The 16,859-nt window shown below is 47.5% G+C and overlaps 2 protein-coding genes across 11 annotated transcripts; both read right to left on the bottom strand.

The window, feature by feature from the left end:
* Positions 1 to 3,000: 3,000 nt before the first annotated feature.
* FAM53C (family with sequence similarity 53 member C) lies at positions 3,001 to 12,096 on the bottom strand. 10 transcript variants are annotated; one of them, XM_036314765.1, is made up of 7 exons: positions 12,044 to 12,083; positions 11,588 to 11,859; positions 8,466 to 8,695; positions 8,017 to 8,074; positions 7,552 to 7,585; positions 5,729 to 6,513; positions 3,001 to 4,571 (listed from the first exon to the last, which is right to left on the bottom strand). In XM_036314765.1, the coding sequence occupies exons 4-7, from the start codon at positions 8,059 to 8,061 to the stop codon at positions 4,314 to 4,316; spliced, it is 1,122 nt and encodes a 373-aa protein (XP_036170658.1). In that variant the 5' UTR covers positions 8,062 to 8,074; positions 8,466 to 8,695; positions 11,588 to 11,859; positions 12,044 to 12,083; the 3' UTR covers positions 3,001 to 4,313. The 10 variants fall into 10 exon arrangements, with proteins under 10 accessions (XP_036170658.1, XP_036170656.1, XP_036170653.1 ...); XM_036314763.1 differs by lacking the exon at positions 7,552 to 7,585 and having other exon boundaries at positions 5,729 to 6,510; positions 12,044 to 12,065; XM_036314760.1 differs by lacking the exons at positions 7,552 to 7,585; positions 12,044 to 12,083 and adding an exon at positions 10,896 to 11,064.
* A 251-nt stretch (positions 12,097 to 12,347) lies between these two features.
* Positions 12,348 to 16,687, bottom strand: LOC118658934 (histone RNA hairpin-binding protein-like). The gene is made up of 6 exons (XM_036314767.1): positions 16,495 to 16,687; positions 15,001 to 15,081; positions 14,790 to 14,894; positions 13,993 to 14,145; positions 13,727 to 13,849; positions 12,348 to 12,981 (listed from the first exon to the last, which is right to left on the bottom strand). The coding sequence occupies exons 1-6, from the start codon at positions 16,536 to 16,538 to the stop codon at positions 12,960 to 12,962; spliced, it is 528 nt and encodes a 175-aa protein (XP_036170660.1). The 5' UTR covers positions 16,539 to 16,687; the 3' UTR covers positions 12,348 to 12,959.
* Positions 16,688 to 16,859: the final 172 nt, after the last annotated feature.

The following is a 16,859-nucleotide window of genomic DNA, read 5'->3' on the forward strand; positions in this document are numbered from 1 at the left end:
CACCACCAACCACCAGCGCCGCGCAGCGCCCCCGGTGGCCGGGAGCGGAGCCGCAGCCTGGGCCCCGCACAGCGCCCCCCGCGCTCTGGAGCGGGGTGGCAGCTCCGGGCCCCTCGCAGCGCTCCGCCCCAACCTCCCCAGGGCCTGCAGTGCCTCCTGCGTCGAGGAGGGGAATTGCAGTTTCGGCAGGGGTGGGGAACTGGGCGGGTCCTTCAGTCCCCCAGGGTACCATCAGGGTCCCAACCTTCCTTCAGGGGGTCCCATATCTTAGAAGGCTTGAGCTTACCCTCCTTGCACACTAAAGACTTTTACTGGGGTGGGGAGCTGAGGGGCAAGGTACCTAGAATGTTTTGAGCTGAGAAGTTAACACCCCAATTCCTATTCATTTCCTATCCTGAACATGCACTACCCTATCTGCCATTGTCTTTTAGGAAACTTTCTCGCCATTGGTCCATCAGACAGTATCTTTCTACTCACGGGCCCATAACATGGTATCATCCCATTCTATATTACCATGACTTCATAGGTTCCTTTCCAATTGACCAAGGTATTACATCCATTGGATATGATACTGCCACTCTTGCCACTGGCCAAAGGCCAATAAGCTTCCAACATCTTGGTATTGTGACTTAAACCCATAGAGCTTTTTCCCCTTCCACGTCTGCCAATGTTATTAAGTCCAGGTGTTTCTCAACTCAACTTTTAGGGGAATTGGAAAGGGACCAATGATGGGGATTCTTTTTTCTGGTTCAGCAATAGTACCATCTTACCATGGAAGTAGTGGGGCTGGGGATAAAGAAAACCCCACCACCTCAATCTGAATTCACATTAAGTGTGGGAGATCTATAGCTCCTGTTAGAAAGGGGATGTAGTGAAGAGATACTGAATTTTTTGCTTAGGTTGTTTTCACTCCAGGCAATGGAAAAGCTCAATCATTAATGTTGGTAATGTCAGAGACTAGCACAGGTTCCATGGTATTATGGATGCAGAGACTGAGTATACAGACCAGAAGGATAAAGGGTCTAGTATTAATTCATGATTGTTACTCTAAAAGTGGCTATTTCTTTCACAGATCTGCCCTACAGACAGGAAAGAGCAGTAGCTGGTTCTTTCACCAAAACTAATGTACCTACCCAGTAATCTGTCCATAACCTTGTCTTTACCCTTGACCTACTTTACTTGTAGCAAAAAATGGGGGCAGGGATGGGGAGTGGGCACCAACTATTGACTTTAGTAAAAGTACAAAACATTTAGGGAAGTGAATCTAAAATTAACCCTGTGGAGCACCAAGGAAACATTTCTTTGGATTTTTTTCTCTCCCTATTTCTTGTAACTTCCATTACCTATCGCGAAGCTGGGGCCTAAGAATGCTTTCCTTGGCCAAGAGACACCTCTTAAAGCACATGGTCCACAAGTTGTAGTTAGTTAAGAAGGAACAAGGGTGAATCCATACAGGATCTGGCTTGTAGCTTTTCTATAAAAATCCACCACTAGAATTTTCTCCCATGTGCAGCTCTATTTACTACCCATGTTCAAAGCTGGCTTCTCACAGAACAGAAACAGAAATGTGCCTAAGCTCAGGGATGGGAAGGCAAAGGTGGGAAATTCATTCAACGAATGTGGCAAGCACTTTTCATGTGCCAGTAACTTTTTAAAGTGTTGGGGATACAACACTAAATAAAACAAAACCATTGCCCTCAGGGAGTTTACATTCTTTTCTACATTATGACTGGTAAATGAAATCACATTTGGCCTCACAAGTCAATAAACAGTAGAAAAACCCAACAGAAAAATTGAACAGAAAGGAAAATGGTTGAGGAAGAGTCATTTTAGATGTTCAAACTTTAACCCTGCTCAAACAGCAGTTTTGAGGAAAGAAAAAAACCTATAATGATGAGCTTCTTTAACTACATTCCATTGCCCCATCCCTTCTAAGCCCCTCCCTTTATCTCCAGGGCAGTAATAGTACTATCTTTTTAGAGTGTATTTTCATCCCCTCTAAGGTTCCTGCTCCAGGTAGTCAAGCCAATCCTGTCCTCTTGCACACTTCATTGGTATTCAATAATGAGTGCCACCAATTTGAAGCAGGAAACTGGGACGGAGGCTAAGCAACTTGACTCTTCTTGTTGCCTGGCAAGTCAGCACCAAACTGGTAAAGAAAGGCTATGCCTTAGGGACAGAGGCTCCTGCCTGGATCTCTAAGCAGCTACACTTCACCCACACACATTGGAAGAATGCTAACGTAGGAAGAAGAAAGGGTGGAATAGAAAGATCTAAAGAAAGAGTGAACCACACAGCTTCTTTCCACAAATGAACAGTCAATGGAAGCATCAGGGAAAATACCATCTTCTAGGGCAAAAGAGAAGCTCTGCTGGTAGGATAATTTTACAAAAGTAGTTATTTTTAAGATGCAGAAATTACCTAAGTCTTTGAAATCTGAATTCTCATGACTAAATCTCCATCTTTTTAAAAAAGATTCCCGGTCAAGTCTCCATCATGACTTTTCCCCACTTCCCAAAGCCTACAAACCAGTCTGGACAAGTCCCTGCCTATACCATCAAGCATTCTCAGGAAGCTAGAATGTATTAACATTTCACTTCAATCTCTTAGAAGTAAGAGTGATAGTTGAGAAGAGGAGACAGAGACCAATCAAGACTGCCAGAAATAACCCAGGCCTTAACAGAAGCCTAGGCCATAGGATATGATTGCTGTGGCCACATAGGACCTACGGACCAGATACTGCCCTTGAAGGGCAAAGGCCCAGCCATGCCGTAGAGAGGAAGGGGCTGGAAGAGTTAGGTGGCCTTCTCCCTGCTTCCTCTTTGCCTTTCTTTGTGGTGATGGGAAGAAGACACTGTAATACACAAGGTTGCTTGGGAAAATGGATTATTCTAATAAAACTTTATTTTTTCAAACACGGCCACAGAGGCAGGACCTCATGTTTAACACACACACAGACTTATGGATTTTTTTTAATATAAAACAAAGTTTACGAAAAAATTTTTTCCACTTTTTGTATTTGTAATCCCATTAGCACAGGGACTTTGGCAGCAGGTGGGAGTGAAGGGCAGCTAAAGCTGCCACTGGGCAGTCACCGGGCACAGGAGGAGAGCACCAGCCTGGGAGTGGCTTCACTCACACACGCAGGAATACTCACCTACTGGTCAGCCACACCACACACACAACACAGATGCAGATGTCTACCCAGCGTCAACCACAGCCCTGTAGAGATGCGCTACACTCTGGGTAAGCCCAATGTGTGAAAATCCAAATAGTCAAACAGCTAAAGTAGAGGGAGGTTGCTTGCTTGCTTTACAAAAGAAGCAATCACAGGCTGCTTTTAAATGGTCAGCAGTCCAAATGCATCAAAGGTCAGAGGGTGAGGGGAAAAAGGTCCCATCAGTAAAGAGGGAAAGAAAGAGATGAAGCCCTTCAACCCTGCCTCAGTTACCCACATGTGCTTGCATCTACTTAGAGAGTGAGAGAGGCAGGTGGTATACAGCCTAGGCAATCTGATAAGAAGAAAAGGCCAGCTCAGAATCAATGTGAAGAGCCCTCTCCAGCCCCAACACTAAGTCTATCTAGGGGAGGGGGGGTTGGGCCTGAGGAAAAAACCATTGGCTGAGGTCACAGCACTTAAAAGAGCTTGCAGTACCCCCAAACAGAATCCTTTGCGGAGCCAGTGGTGCTTATGGATCATAAGCCTGGTTCCAAAGCTACTTAGGAAAAAGAAAAACTTGGTGCCCTCCTTTTGACTTCTTTAACAAGCCCACAGCCCCATGAAAACTCAAGATCCTGGGGGTATCATGATGCTCTATTAAGGAGCAACTGCCTTCCTTCCCTAAGGCTACGCAAACACACCTTTACACCTTTCCTCAAGTATACTCCCAAGCACACACACACTCACACACAATTTCTCCGAGGAGGCTGAATGAACCCCCCACCCTGGCCAAATTCTAAGACACAAGTGCCCTTTGAAGCAAAGGGGCTAGTGAAATTCCCCGAGCAGGGGTCAGCTGACCCCTTCCTTCCCTGCCCATTGCTTTCTCATTGGCAGGGATACTCACACTCAGGGCCGCCATGGGAAGGGTCTGCTCTGGGCTGTCCCTCCCGCCACCAGCTCTGTTTATCTTGTCCCGGCCAGTCTCTCGGCATGGTCGAGCTTCCTGGAGCGAGATTTCCAGCTGCCCTGAGTGGGAGCCCTCCACTCATCCCCATTCCCAGGCTGGGCCCCAGTCTTGGAGCCTCGACACTTGTTAGTAGCCATAAGAGAGTCAGTCTGTGTGGCCCCAGGAAGTAGTAGCCTCTCAGTTTTAGTTCTCCTCAATCAGATTTAAGTCCAGGTCCCCAAAGTCCTGCTGGCACAGTGTCCGCTTACTCAGCGCCTGCCGCCCCCACCGCACGGACCCCTCCTCCTCCTCTTCGCTTTCACTCAGCACCTGGGAGGAACCCCCAATGGGGCTGCAGGAAGCAGAGAGGGGTGGGGGGCTACAGGCCATGAACCACGGTGGAGAGATGCTGCTGCCTTCCCGGGCTGTTTCTTGGAGACAGACACCTCCTGAGTATGGTTTCTGTCAAATAAACAACAAAGTTAAGAAGGCAAAGGAAGATAATAACATCCCAGAGCACCCTGGCCCAAGCTGTATTTCAAAGTGTCCTGTCCCTTAGTTACCCTCTAAGGCACGAATCCTAGGCTTTAAGGTGAGGTTTATGAACTCACTGATATCAGAAAATTCAGTGACCATGTAACATTTCTTTGAGGAGAGATCTCAGTTTCTATCCAATTCAAAATTAAAGACTCAATTATAAGCTTCATGTGGGCAGAAATATCATCTGCCTATTTCACTACTGTAATGCCAGGGCCTATACAGTCAGAGCCAGGTACATAGTAGGTATCCAAAAAAAATGTTTGCTGACTGGTTAGATCAGTGATGGCGAACCGGTGACACGCGAACTCATTTTTTTGGTTGATTTTTCTTTGTTAAATGGCATTTAAATAGATAAAATAAATATCAAAAATATGTCTTTGTTTTACTATGGTTGCAAATATCAAAAAATTTCTATGTGACACGGCACCAGAGTTAAGTTAGGGTTTTTCAAAATGCTGACACGCTGAGCTCAAAAGGTTCACCATCACTGGGTTAGATGGATGATTGTCAATAAGTGTGTAAGTTCGCAGAGGTTTGTGACCCAGTGGTATAGCAGGAAGAATATGAAAAAGTGGGCAAGTGTATAAGACGACTGCACTCATACTGGGAAGTCAAAAACATTTGCTGAACATATGAATGTTGCAGCAGCCTGTTTTAAGCTCTCCCAGACCCACTTAGCAGTGAAGGGCAAGTGGCAAAACCATCCTTGAGCACAAGGAGGGGGTGGGGCAATGATGATGGCACTCTGTGGCTTATGAGTTCTAAGAGTAGAGGGAAAGGGTCTCTAGCAAAACAACCTGGGAATCCCTCTTGGGACTTTCAACATGGGTCTCACCCCAGTTTCTCTGGAACCCCCAGGACTGAGGAGTTTCACAGGACATGGGACTTCAGGATTCAGTGCTAAAACCAGGACAGTGCTGGGCAAACTGGGATGGTAGATCACTCTAGTGAAAGCTCAGACAGAAAGGAGCTCCGGGGGAGGCCCTGCCAGGAAGGCATGGAACTAGGGCAGCTTAAAAGTGAAAGAGAACACAGTCCCTCTGCTCCCATTCAAGCTTCCTTAATCCGGCTGGTCCCACCTGATTCATCTTGTCAAAGTCCAAGGAAGGCCTTAGCCGCCGGGGGTCCTCCTCGTGGCGCCGCTTCACTCCAGCTTTTCGGGCATCCAGATCACAAGGCTGTGAGCGGCTTCGAGGAAGGTTGCGGAGGCCCCGGGGTCGCCAGGGCAGCTCTGGGGAGGATGCAGGGGAGCTCCGGGCAGAAGGCAAGAAGCGGCTTGCCTGTGGGCCCAGGCTGGGTGATAGGGAAAATCGACGCTGGGGTGGGCAAGGGGACAGGGATTCAGCATCACTCTCCCAGGAGCCACTTTGGGGGGAGGCAGCGCAGGGTTGAGAGGAATCTTGGGTCAGGGCCAGGCTGAAGAAAGGTGGACTGTAGGGTCTGTGGGCTGGGGCACATTGAGAAGAGGCACTGGGAGCTTGGAGGAACCTGAGGCTGGAGACCCGCTTTGGAGGGCTCTGGTGAGGCACCTGCGGCCCACCCCCTCCACCACTGCCTCGGTGCTTGATGGGAGTCCACAGCTTGGAGGGGGCAGGCCGCCACACTGGCTGCCAGCGAGACAGGTCCACGGGCACTGAGAGTGAGCGGCAGTGCCTCTTGGATGGAGGGGTTGGGGGCACAGGAAGCTTCTCTGGGTCGGGGGGCTCAGGGCTTAGAACTTGGGAGAGGGGCTGCTCCAGTGGGGAGCTTCCCCGGCTGGGTGGTCTGAGGTGCAGGCTCAAGCCTGACGGGTGGTAGCTGAGGTTGAGGCTGTCCTGGAACTCGGCACAGGAACAGTGGGGCAGGCCCCTCCAGGAAGCACCTTCTGGAAGGCATTCATAGTAAAATTAATATTAATGATAGCTAATATATTTTTAAGAGCTTACTATGTGCTCATAATGTAATGAACACTTTATGTGAGGCTTCCCAAAAACCTATTATTATGCCCATTTCACAGATAGGAAGTCCAGTAACTTGCCCCAAGTCATGTAGCAATCAAATGACCAAAAAAGGATTCAAATCCTGGTCTGTCTGATTCTAAAGTTAGGTCTTTTAACCACTATGCTATTCTGCCTCCATTATGACGAAACACATGAAATTGAAAGTACACTCATACAGCGCCTTGCCACTCCCTCTCAAAGGTAAAACAATAGAAACAAACGTTGTCTGTGTGCCCTGCTCATCCCTCACTCCACTCAACCTAGACCTACTTTGTTCCCCAACCGCCCAGCTGGCCTATCCTCTCCTTCCTTAGCCTTTCCCCTTTCCATGTCTCAACAGCACCAAAATAGGAGCTAGGGTTACCAGGGAGTAAGAGGTAATCAAACAGGTAAGAGATCACTTTTATTGCTAGGGAGGGCAAACAGGATGCAAAAGGCCTTTGATAGTGGAACCATGCTTGGGAAACCCTAAGACTTTGTGCTACTCGTGTTCCTGTGTCTGGTCACCCAAATATGTTGACTCCTTTCCCATAGGCCTGCTCTGAAATTCAAACAGATTGGTGGACTGAGGGGTGGAAGAGAAAATGGACTAAAATGAATGGTCCTCACTGAATTCTAACCAAAACTCTGACTTCTGGGAGGCAGCTCATTAAGAGACAAAGGACCTACTCCAAGCTCCTCTAGCTAGCTGACTGCATTCTGCAGAAACTAGATATTTGGAACAACTGGTAAGTATACGAAGTCATGCTTGATGGAGAAAACCCACACTTAACATTTTTAGTCAACAGTTCTGCCCCCTACTAACCTCCATGAGGGCAGGGACCATGTATCCTATTATGTACTTAGAACATAATACCTGGCTCACAGCAAGTATTTAATAAATCAGAGGAAGAAATTAAATGAAGATGCTTTTGCCAACTTACTTTCCTGGCCAGGTATCCTAGAAAAGAAAATGAGCTGCACAGCAGCCCAGCATCATGGGTTAAAGTTCTGGTTGTACAATAGTGATGCCTGCCCCCATGATCACAGACCCTTTGATTGAATAATTCATAATTTATACCTCAGATACACATTCACATGTGTAAAATGACTAACATGTACAAGGCTATTCACTATGGTCTTGTTTGGAAATAACCTAATGTACATTAATAGGAGACTGGTTAAATAAACTATGGTACACCCCTACAGTGCAACAATGTAAAACAAGGAAATGTTCAACATTACATAATGATATGTAAAACAGAGACAAGTGCCCATCTCAGAAGGTGACCCTGGAAAGAATGTTAGGGAGGTAGGCTACCTAGTCCTGGTCACTGGAAACCAATGAAAGAAATATGTGGATGGAAGCATGGGCATACACACATATATGCAAACACACAATACCTTACCAGGCACAAGCTGGAAAGGGTTCCCACAGTTGGAGATGTCTGCATGATCAGGCAAAGGCTAGGAGAGAGACAATATCCACCATGATTTAGGTTCAGGACACAGATTTCCAAGAAGCTCTGTTCAGCTCACCCCTGCAATTCCTGGGCTATAGGGATGTTAGGGACTCTTAAGTGTTCTCTTCTTGTCTTCCCAAAGTTAGTGAGTAAAATAATGCACATCTTCCAATATTTCAAACCCTTCTCCACCCAAGTTTTGGTGTCCCTTCTCTATCAGTGGAAAAATCCCTGCTCCCTTCCTTTTGGGCTGGGTTTCTTGAGCTTTTAGTGGACTCTTCCAGTATAAGTACCATGACTCATATGGCATAGGACAAGGGTGAAGTAGTAGCAACAAACAGCCTCTGTAAAAAGGGGAAGGGGGTCGTGGAGAAGCAGGAAGACTGGTCTTTTACCAGACTGATGCTGAAGCGTGTGCATTTCAGCTCATCCAGAGTCTGTTTCTGTAGCTGCTCAGTGATCAGGGTTATCATGATTCTCCCCAGGATCTGACTTGCACACTTTGGAGCAAATGATGGATGTCTTCCCTGTTGTTCTTCCAGACCTCACTCGTGAGCCGTCTTCTGCCACTGCAGCACCATTCTAGCACCATTGGGACTTCCCTCTCCAGTCATGCCTGCTGAGTCTGCCAATTACAGAGGGACCAGCCCCAAGTGATATTAGAGATGTACCTGGTCCAGAGATGGAAAATGCATGGCACACATAGCACAGCATCCCTATGCCAGGCCTCTGGCAGACATCATTAATTGATCACAGCTTTTTCCTGCTAAGCCTAAACATAGCCTCAGACACATTATAAGCTTGGCAGTCCAGATATCTAGTAAAATGAACTGAAGTTGGCAAGCAAATTGAAAGCTATTTGCCACTCCTAACTTGGTTCATGCTCTGCTGTCTACCCAGAATACAGGCACCACTTAGAAAACAGCTCAGGTGAGAAAGAGGAATGACCAAATGGTTATTTCCATCCTGATTAGCCCACTATTTTCTTTATCAGAAGCAAAGAGGTACCTTTTACCTAGACTACAGAAATAATAATAGGAAACAGGAGGAGCAGTGGTTATAGGAATGACTTTCTGCTTCAGACAACAGTCAGTGAGGTTTTAAGTTTTTCCTTAGCCTGACCGGCTGATATAATTTTCCAACAGATACTGTATATATTCTCTTATAAAATGAGAAGAGGATAAGGAAATGGTACTAGGGTAATTCCAATTACATTTCAACTCTATAGATGTTAAAAACTCTGTGACTTTATTCAACTAAGTTTTTAGCCTGATCTGACTCAAAAATCATGAATACAATTAATCAAGACTCTTTCTCAGGTCAATTTTGGTAAAAACAAACTAATTCTATCAGATAACAGGCTTTAAGCCCACGTAATTACTCAAGGGAGGAGGGGAGGTTACTAGTGTCTTCATACTATTCTGCCTATTCCCAGAAGTGACTAGCAGGCCGACCGCTCACCAGAGGGTATATGTAGCATTTGCTAGTAGAGAGAATAAACTATCTAGAAATCTCAATCCTGGTCCTATTTGCTGTGGCAGTTTTGGCAAATCATTTAACCTGTCTTAGTCTCAATTTACACATGTAAAACAGGCTGAATAATCTTAATCTGTCACATCCAACATAACAGACAATACCAAAATGTAAGCAGCATACCATCTGGCCTGTACAAACCAGTCCACATAGGCTGTTTCTCATCCCTCCTGTTTGTTGCTCTACAAAGCCTCAGGCTGCCACAGGTGATGATAACATTAAGAGGAAGGCAACCAGGTTCATCTATTTGATTAGATGCCAACCGCCATCACCTCAATACCCACAGAAGCCCAAAAGGGCTCTTCTGTGACCTTGGGGGGCAAGATCACTTTCTACTTTTACAAAAAAGGGATCATCTCTACCCCACACCCACCTCAGAGGGAGGCAGGCCACAAGGAAAAGCAAAGAAATACACGTGGACATACTTGGAGTTTTTTGGAAGAAACGTGTGGGAGTAGTCAATCATCATTATAGTTAACTATCATTTTCACACATAATTATTACAACCCTGAGCGAAGTTCCAGCTTCTTGAGAGCTCTCTTCAGCCGCTTCCCCTACTATGTTCTTGTGGGAGAAGCTAACGCTTCTATCACTTCTGCTCTTGGTTTCTTAACTCTACCCTCAAAGATGAACCAGAGAGGAAACCGAACTGCAGGCGTTTACCCTCGAGACCCTAGGCTTCAGGCTGACAACAGGCTGACCAGGCATGAGGAGCAGAGTGTGAAGCAAAACTCTTGCAAGCTTTTCATGAGGCATTTGGCCAAACAGCAAACTCCCAGTCCTCTCTGGGATCAAGTGAAGAGAGTGATTTCGTGTTGTTGTTTTTTTTGTTTTCTTCTTCTGCGTTTTAATTGTTGGGATGTGGCCACACACGGCGGTAATTGGAACAATGCAACTACCACCACGCAACTGATCCTCTCAGCCTGAGTTTCCTCAAACAGGCCAGGCTGAGAGGGGGAACAGAACGGAAGCCATAAGGAATCCAACCAGGACACAAAAGAAGGCAAACCAGCTCCGCGAGGGGCCTCCTCTTTCTCGGGCAGGCAGAGAGAAAAAGTGCAAGAAGCCCTCTCTTGAGCCTTCCTTCCCCTTCCATTTTGTGTCTCCGAGGGGCAGAGACTACCCTGCACGTTCACTTAAACAAGTTAAAACTTCTCAGCTGAACTGGCACGGGGCTCAGCCCTGCAGAGAGCAGCAGGCCGCTAGGCCCTCCCCACCATCCCACCAGGCCCAGCTCTCAATCCAGCTTCCCCCCCACCATCGGCCCCCCGAAATAAAGGTCGGACCCTCACCCCGCGCCCTATTGGATGGCAGTCACCCCTGACATTCGGGTTGCAGGGATGCTGAGGTCGTACTGAAGCCCGGAGAACCCAGCATCAAGTCAGGCTCATGGGGAGGAGGCGAGTCACAAATCCTCCGGGGACCTTCCCTCGGGTCCCAGCCCCAACCCTCCTGGGGAGACTGAAGGAAAACAGGAGGAAGCAGGGAGGTGCATGAACAGGTAAGCGGGGGTCTGACTGCTCTTCCCCCGGATGGCTCTGGTGGAGAGAGGGGCGACAAGTGGGGCGAACCCCTCCCCCCCGCCCCGATGAAGAAGCAAGAGGCTAGGGCCCCCCCCCCCTCCAATTTCCAACCTCCCCCTCGGTTGCCCTGCCTGTCCCCGCGGGGTGGGGCATGGGTCGTCCGCGGGCCCCTATGGGGGCGCCAGGGCTCGCTCGGGAGGGGGCTTGTCGCTCCTCTCTTCCCAATGAGCCTCCATCATCCGGCCGCGGAAGCGAACTCAGGACGCAGGGGATGGGAAGGGTCTGGGACTCAGCGCTCCGCCACCCCTCCCCCACCGGGTCCCGTGCTCTCCCCGCGGAGGCGGCCGGCGAGGCCCAGGCGCGCGGGAGGCCAGGCTGGGGGAAGGGAGAGAAGGAGAGAGGGAGGGCCGGCCGAGGAGCCCGCCCCGAGGCCCGAGCGCCACCTGCCCTCCGCCACCTACCGCGGCTCCTCCAGCTCCCAGGGCCGCGGCCGGAGCAGCTCTGAGCGCTCCGTTCACCCCACGGTGCCCTTAAAAGGCGCCGGCGCGAACCAACGGGCCCCTCAGGAGAGTGGGGGAACCACTCCTGCCCCCCGAGTCCCCCCGAGCTGTTCGCGGGGGCTCGAGACTCGCGTCGCTTCTCCCTCGAAGCCTTTCTTAGGTAGTGCTGTCAGGGAGGAGCCCGGTTCTTTGGTTTGAGGATGAGGGCGGTTTCCTCACTATGGAGTCACCCCCTGCAAAATATGGCAGAAGGTGGACAGGCCCAGTTGGAGGCACGTCTCGAAAGCCGCGGGGGAGGCCGCGTCAGACGAAGGTAAACAAAGCTATGGCTCCCGTCCTCCATTCCTCCATCGGGCCACGGACAGCCTTCTGATCGGCTCGGGCCGCTTAATAAGAAGTAGCCAAGGTCCCTCTCACCTGCTCTCCTCTCGCACCTCCTCCCGCCGCCTCTCTGGAGGAATCCCCATTCCCCCAGCAGAGGACCCGTCCGCGGCGCGAAGGCTTCTGGGAAGTGTAGTCCAAGCCCCGATTAGGGCCTGCTCTAAGTCCCAGGAGCCCCTCTTCTAGCGGCCAGATCGGCTCGAACCTTATCAACCCAGGACTTACTACAGTTGGGGGGCTGTTCCCGTTTGGTTCTGTGATTAGCCCTCAGCCAAAAACTTTGTAAAGCTGAGGAGGGCCCAGGGCTGATCACTTCTTTTCCTCCCTCTACGCACCGCCCCCCCTCAACAGGATGAGGTAATGGGATTGTGATTATGACATCATAGGCGGCTCAGGAACCCGCGTGGGCGGGTGTCGGGGGGAGTACGGTAGTTACAGCTGGACCACTTTCCTTAAGACGGGGAGGGAGGAAAAAGGCAGATGGGGAAAAGATGTGGATGGTGCTATATTTCCTCTTCAGGTAGAGTAAACCACCTTTTATTAAACCACCACCACTGCCACCACAGCCAAAGTTTAAGTCCTTTTTGAAGACAATGTCGACCTTAGTAGGTGAAGAGGTTGGGGAATAGGTTTCTGGTTCCTATGTGAATTTGAGTCTCATCAATCAAAGAAGGTTGAGAGAGACAGGCAAAACATGGAAAAGGAGAGGTTTTAAACAATGCCTTCGTGTTGTGGTCTCTTTGTAGGGCAGAATTTTAGATTTTTAATCGATGGGAAAGTAACAGTTGTGCAAGTAAATCCTCACTACTACATTTAGCAACAGGTCCCCTGAAAGGTATCTTTTTCCTAAATAATGTGTACCCCACTCAAATCCGGGACAGATAAGTAGCTGTGATCAGTTAGAAAGTAGAACCAGTGGTGGGGATCTTCACAGAGCCTGGGAAGGGAGGAGTCAGAGCCACCTAGTCTGCAAACTGAAAAAGAGGAGGAAAAGTTAGGTACTTAGTAAGAAAATGGGGTCAAGGGAAGATATACCTCACATTTCCTTTGCCTTGCCCATTTCCCCTGGCAAAAGAACTGGCAGGGGCCTGAAGTTACAGGACATATGGTTTCCAATAATTCCTGTTGTGGCGCACTTACGTGCCAGGCACCTTGCTACGTACTTCAAATATGTATTCTCATTTTTGCTTACAATCATCAAATGGGGAAAAATCTTATTTGACATGAAATGGCTGGAGAGGTTAAGTGACTGCCCATGTGGTAGACAAAGGTAGTATTTTAAAAAGCAGTCTGAGGCTCTAAAGCCCTTGGTTTTCACCACTAGATCCCCCCTTTTTATTATTAACCATACTTATTAAAGTTAAATGATTGAGTATAAGAAGTTAAGTTAGCATTGGCTCATTTGAAAAACATTGAAATTGAGAGTTAAAAAACAAATCCTGCAAGTTAGGTCTCAAGCTTCACTTCAAAAGAAGATTACAACTCTTTCATCAAGTATAAAATAGCCCCCAGTGCAGCCCATTACAAACTATAATTAAATATCCTTATGCCATTTTTAGTTCTCAAGTTTTTTTACTCATATCATGGTATTTTTTTCCTGATGCCTCATTTTCCTTTTTTGTTCTTGGGCTACTAGCTTGAACCCCATCTTAATTGTGACCTCATAGACCAGACCCCATCTCTGACCCTACTCTAGTGGGTTTCAGCAGAAGATACTACCTGGGCTCCCTTCTGGTCTCCATCCAGATTCTCTTAGGGTTCCAGGGGCTGGATCCAGTCATCCGGAGGTCATCCAAAGGGGTGGAATCCATTGGTTCTAAGAGACGAGTCTCCATTCCCTGCCTAGGAAGGCAGCAGAGTCAGAGGAGCATGCAACCTCATTCCGACTCTCCCTTTTTAGCCAGTGAAAGTTAAATCTCTGCAAAATGGGGAGAGGTGGGGCTCAGTCCACCACTCTAGGAAGAAATCAAGAATAGTGCACATACCCCTCAGCCCGCCTGCCCTGCAGAGCCTGGCTGGGCGGGTCCCAGGAATGTAGTGCTTTTCTCCATTGCCTGATCTGGGCATCCCAGGAGCGGCGGCTATATCTCCTGTTTTTGTTTGGTGTCTGAGGATGAAGTCCTGGCTGTCGTTGTGCCCTGGCAACAACAGTTATGAGTCGGACTGAGATCAAGGTGTAGGGGGCACAGCTCACTGCTTATCATGGTGAATCAGGAGACTTATTAGGGATTCTCTGAGAATTAGGTATGATCAATGCCCTCAATCCAACAGAAAAAAATCTTCAAGTCACATTAAACATCATACTTCCTAACTCCCAATATTCTTTCTTCTGGGAAGGTTAAATTAGATATTCCAATTCCCTCAGAAGTCAAGATAGATATAAAAGACAGTATTTGGCATCCCTTTTAAACACACTCTACCTTTCATACGTTTAGTTTGTATGTGTGCAGGTACACTTTCATGTGATTAGGTAAATACATTTCAGTTAGCCAAGTCAGCTGGAGGCATGAGGTAAAAATGGTTGGAAAGAAAAAACTTCATAAGCAAACATGGATAGAGGGTTTTTGTTTTGGTTTTTTATGGTGTTTTTTTAAGATAGGCTTTTAAAAAAGCCTTATCTGGACTAAGTGTGACTTAACCTTGGGGCTAGGTTGCAGGAGAATTTGTTTTAGTAATACTCCAAGTTTGTGAGAGCACTCACATTCTAGTATATTCCCATCACCTGACATTGAACCAAAGCCACTTGACTGAGACTGTTGTGACTACCCACAACAACACTCACTTGGGGACCTGCTGCAGAAAACACTGGTAACCAGGTGTGCGCTTGCCATAATCTATCTGCTTTTGCCGCCGCTGTAGGACAATTTCATCTGTTTCTACCTTCCACCTGTGGGGAAGTATATAGTGGCCACATGAAGTGTCATTATAATTATCAAAGCAGAAACCAACTCATCCCACACTCCCTTAATCCCCGGTGTGATTTTCAAACTCACCTGGCATGGCAGGGCTCTGTGCTGACTCCCACACTCACCATTTCTACCCTATAAGGTAAAAACTCTTCACACTGCTCCTTTCTGGGGAAACAAATTCTACAGATGAAAAGGGTATTTTAGGACAATACCCAACTGACTATACTGCACCTCCAAGCCACTACTATCACCAAGATCCTGAGACTAGATAAAAGTTGTATTTCTGACTGACTGTTTTTCAAAGATAAAGGTTGCATTTCTGATTTGTTTCCCAAAGTGTAGTCTGCAAGCCATCTGCATGGGTAGCACCCAGGGACCTCGATAATTCCTTGGCCCCATTCTAGACCTATTAAATCATCATTTTGGGGACCTGTATTTTAAATAGCTCCAAGTTTACTTTAAGTATTTTTTATATTATTATGGAAAATTCCAAATATGCAGAGAAGTAAAGAGAATAGCATCATGTTTTGCTACTCAAAGTATGGTCCCTGTAGCACCTGCATCAGGATCAGCTAGAAGTAAAGAATCTTGGGCCTCAACTCAGACCTACTGAATCAGAATCTACATTTTAACAAGATCCCCAGGTGATTAGTATACAGATTAAACTTTGAGAGCACTGATATAATGGATCCCCAGTTACCTATCACCCAACAGTCATGGCTAATTTTGTTTCATCCAGACCCACCACCACTCCCACAGGAGTATTTAAAAACAAGTCCCCAAAATTAATAATAATTCTTGCCCGGCCTGTGTGGCTCAGTGGTTGAGCATGGACCAGTGAAGCAAAAGGTCATCTGTTGGAAGCAAAAGGCACATTGCAGGCTTGGATCCCCAGTAGGGGGCGTGCTGGAGGCAGCCCATCAATGATTCTTATCATTGATGTTTCTTTCCCCCTCCCTTCCTCTCTGAAATCAATAAAATATATATATATATATATATATATATATATATATATATATATATATATTTAAAAAAATCGCTCATCATTGAGGTTTCTATCTATCCTCCCTCTCTCTAAAATCAATAAAATATTTATTAAAAATTAGATTCTTTTAATATCACCTAATTAATGTTCAAAGTTCCATAAGCAACCAAATTTTGAGATCCTTTGAATTGTGATAAGAATTATGCCAAGATGCCGAAACCGGTTTGGCTCAGTGGATAGAGCGTCGGCCTGCGGACTGAAAGATCCCGGGTTCGATTCCGGTCAAGGGCATGTACCTGGGTTGCGGGCACTTCCCCAGTGGGGATGTGCAGGAGGCAGCTGATCGATGTTTCTCTCTCATCGATGTTTCTAACTCTCTATCTCTCTCCCTTCCTCTCTGTAAAAAATCAATAAAATATATTTAAAAAAAAAGAATTATGCCAAGAAATAATTCAACTCCCCTGCTTTCCCTGAAAAGGCATTTCCTTTACTCACGTAACTTAGCGTCTCAGAGCTGCTGCGCGCTAACCAGGAGCTCTAACTAGGAAAAGCTCTTGGAAGGGGCCCATGCCGCTTAGCATAAACACACACACCTGTTTCGCCCCAGCATCTGCCACTCCCGCGGCAAATGCTCCATCTCCAGCGGAAGGGTAGCAGACTAAGAGGGGTAAAGTCCTTATAATACACGAGAAAGAAGCAAGGAAAAAAGAAACGTCTAAAACACCTTCTAGCCAAACTAATTCCTCCAAGTATTAACCGCAGGACGTCGCCACCGCTAGCGAGGTGCTATTTAAATCTCCCCGGGTCCGAGGGGCGGAGCGAAGGGAAATTTCAGGAAGGGCGAGGCGATTGGCCACAGGTAAAGCCAATGGTACGCCAGACTCATGTGGGGCGGGGCTGACTAAGCCGCTGGCCGAATTCTGGTGGGCCAATCGGCATCCTGCTCTGGCTGTGGGGT

Source organism: Myotis myotis, unplaced genomic scaffold (assembly GCF_014108235.1).
Source record: "Myotis myotis isolate mMyoMyo1 unplaced genomic scaffold, mMyoMyo1.p scaffold_m19_p_6, whole genome shotgun sequence".
In the NCBI taxonomy this organism is placed as follows: Eukaryota; Metazoa; Chordata; class Mammalia; order Chiroptera; family Vespertilionidae; genus Myotis; species Myotis myotis.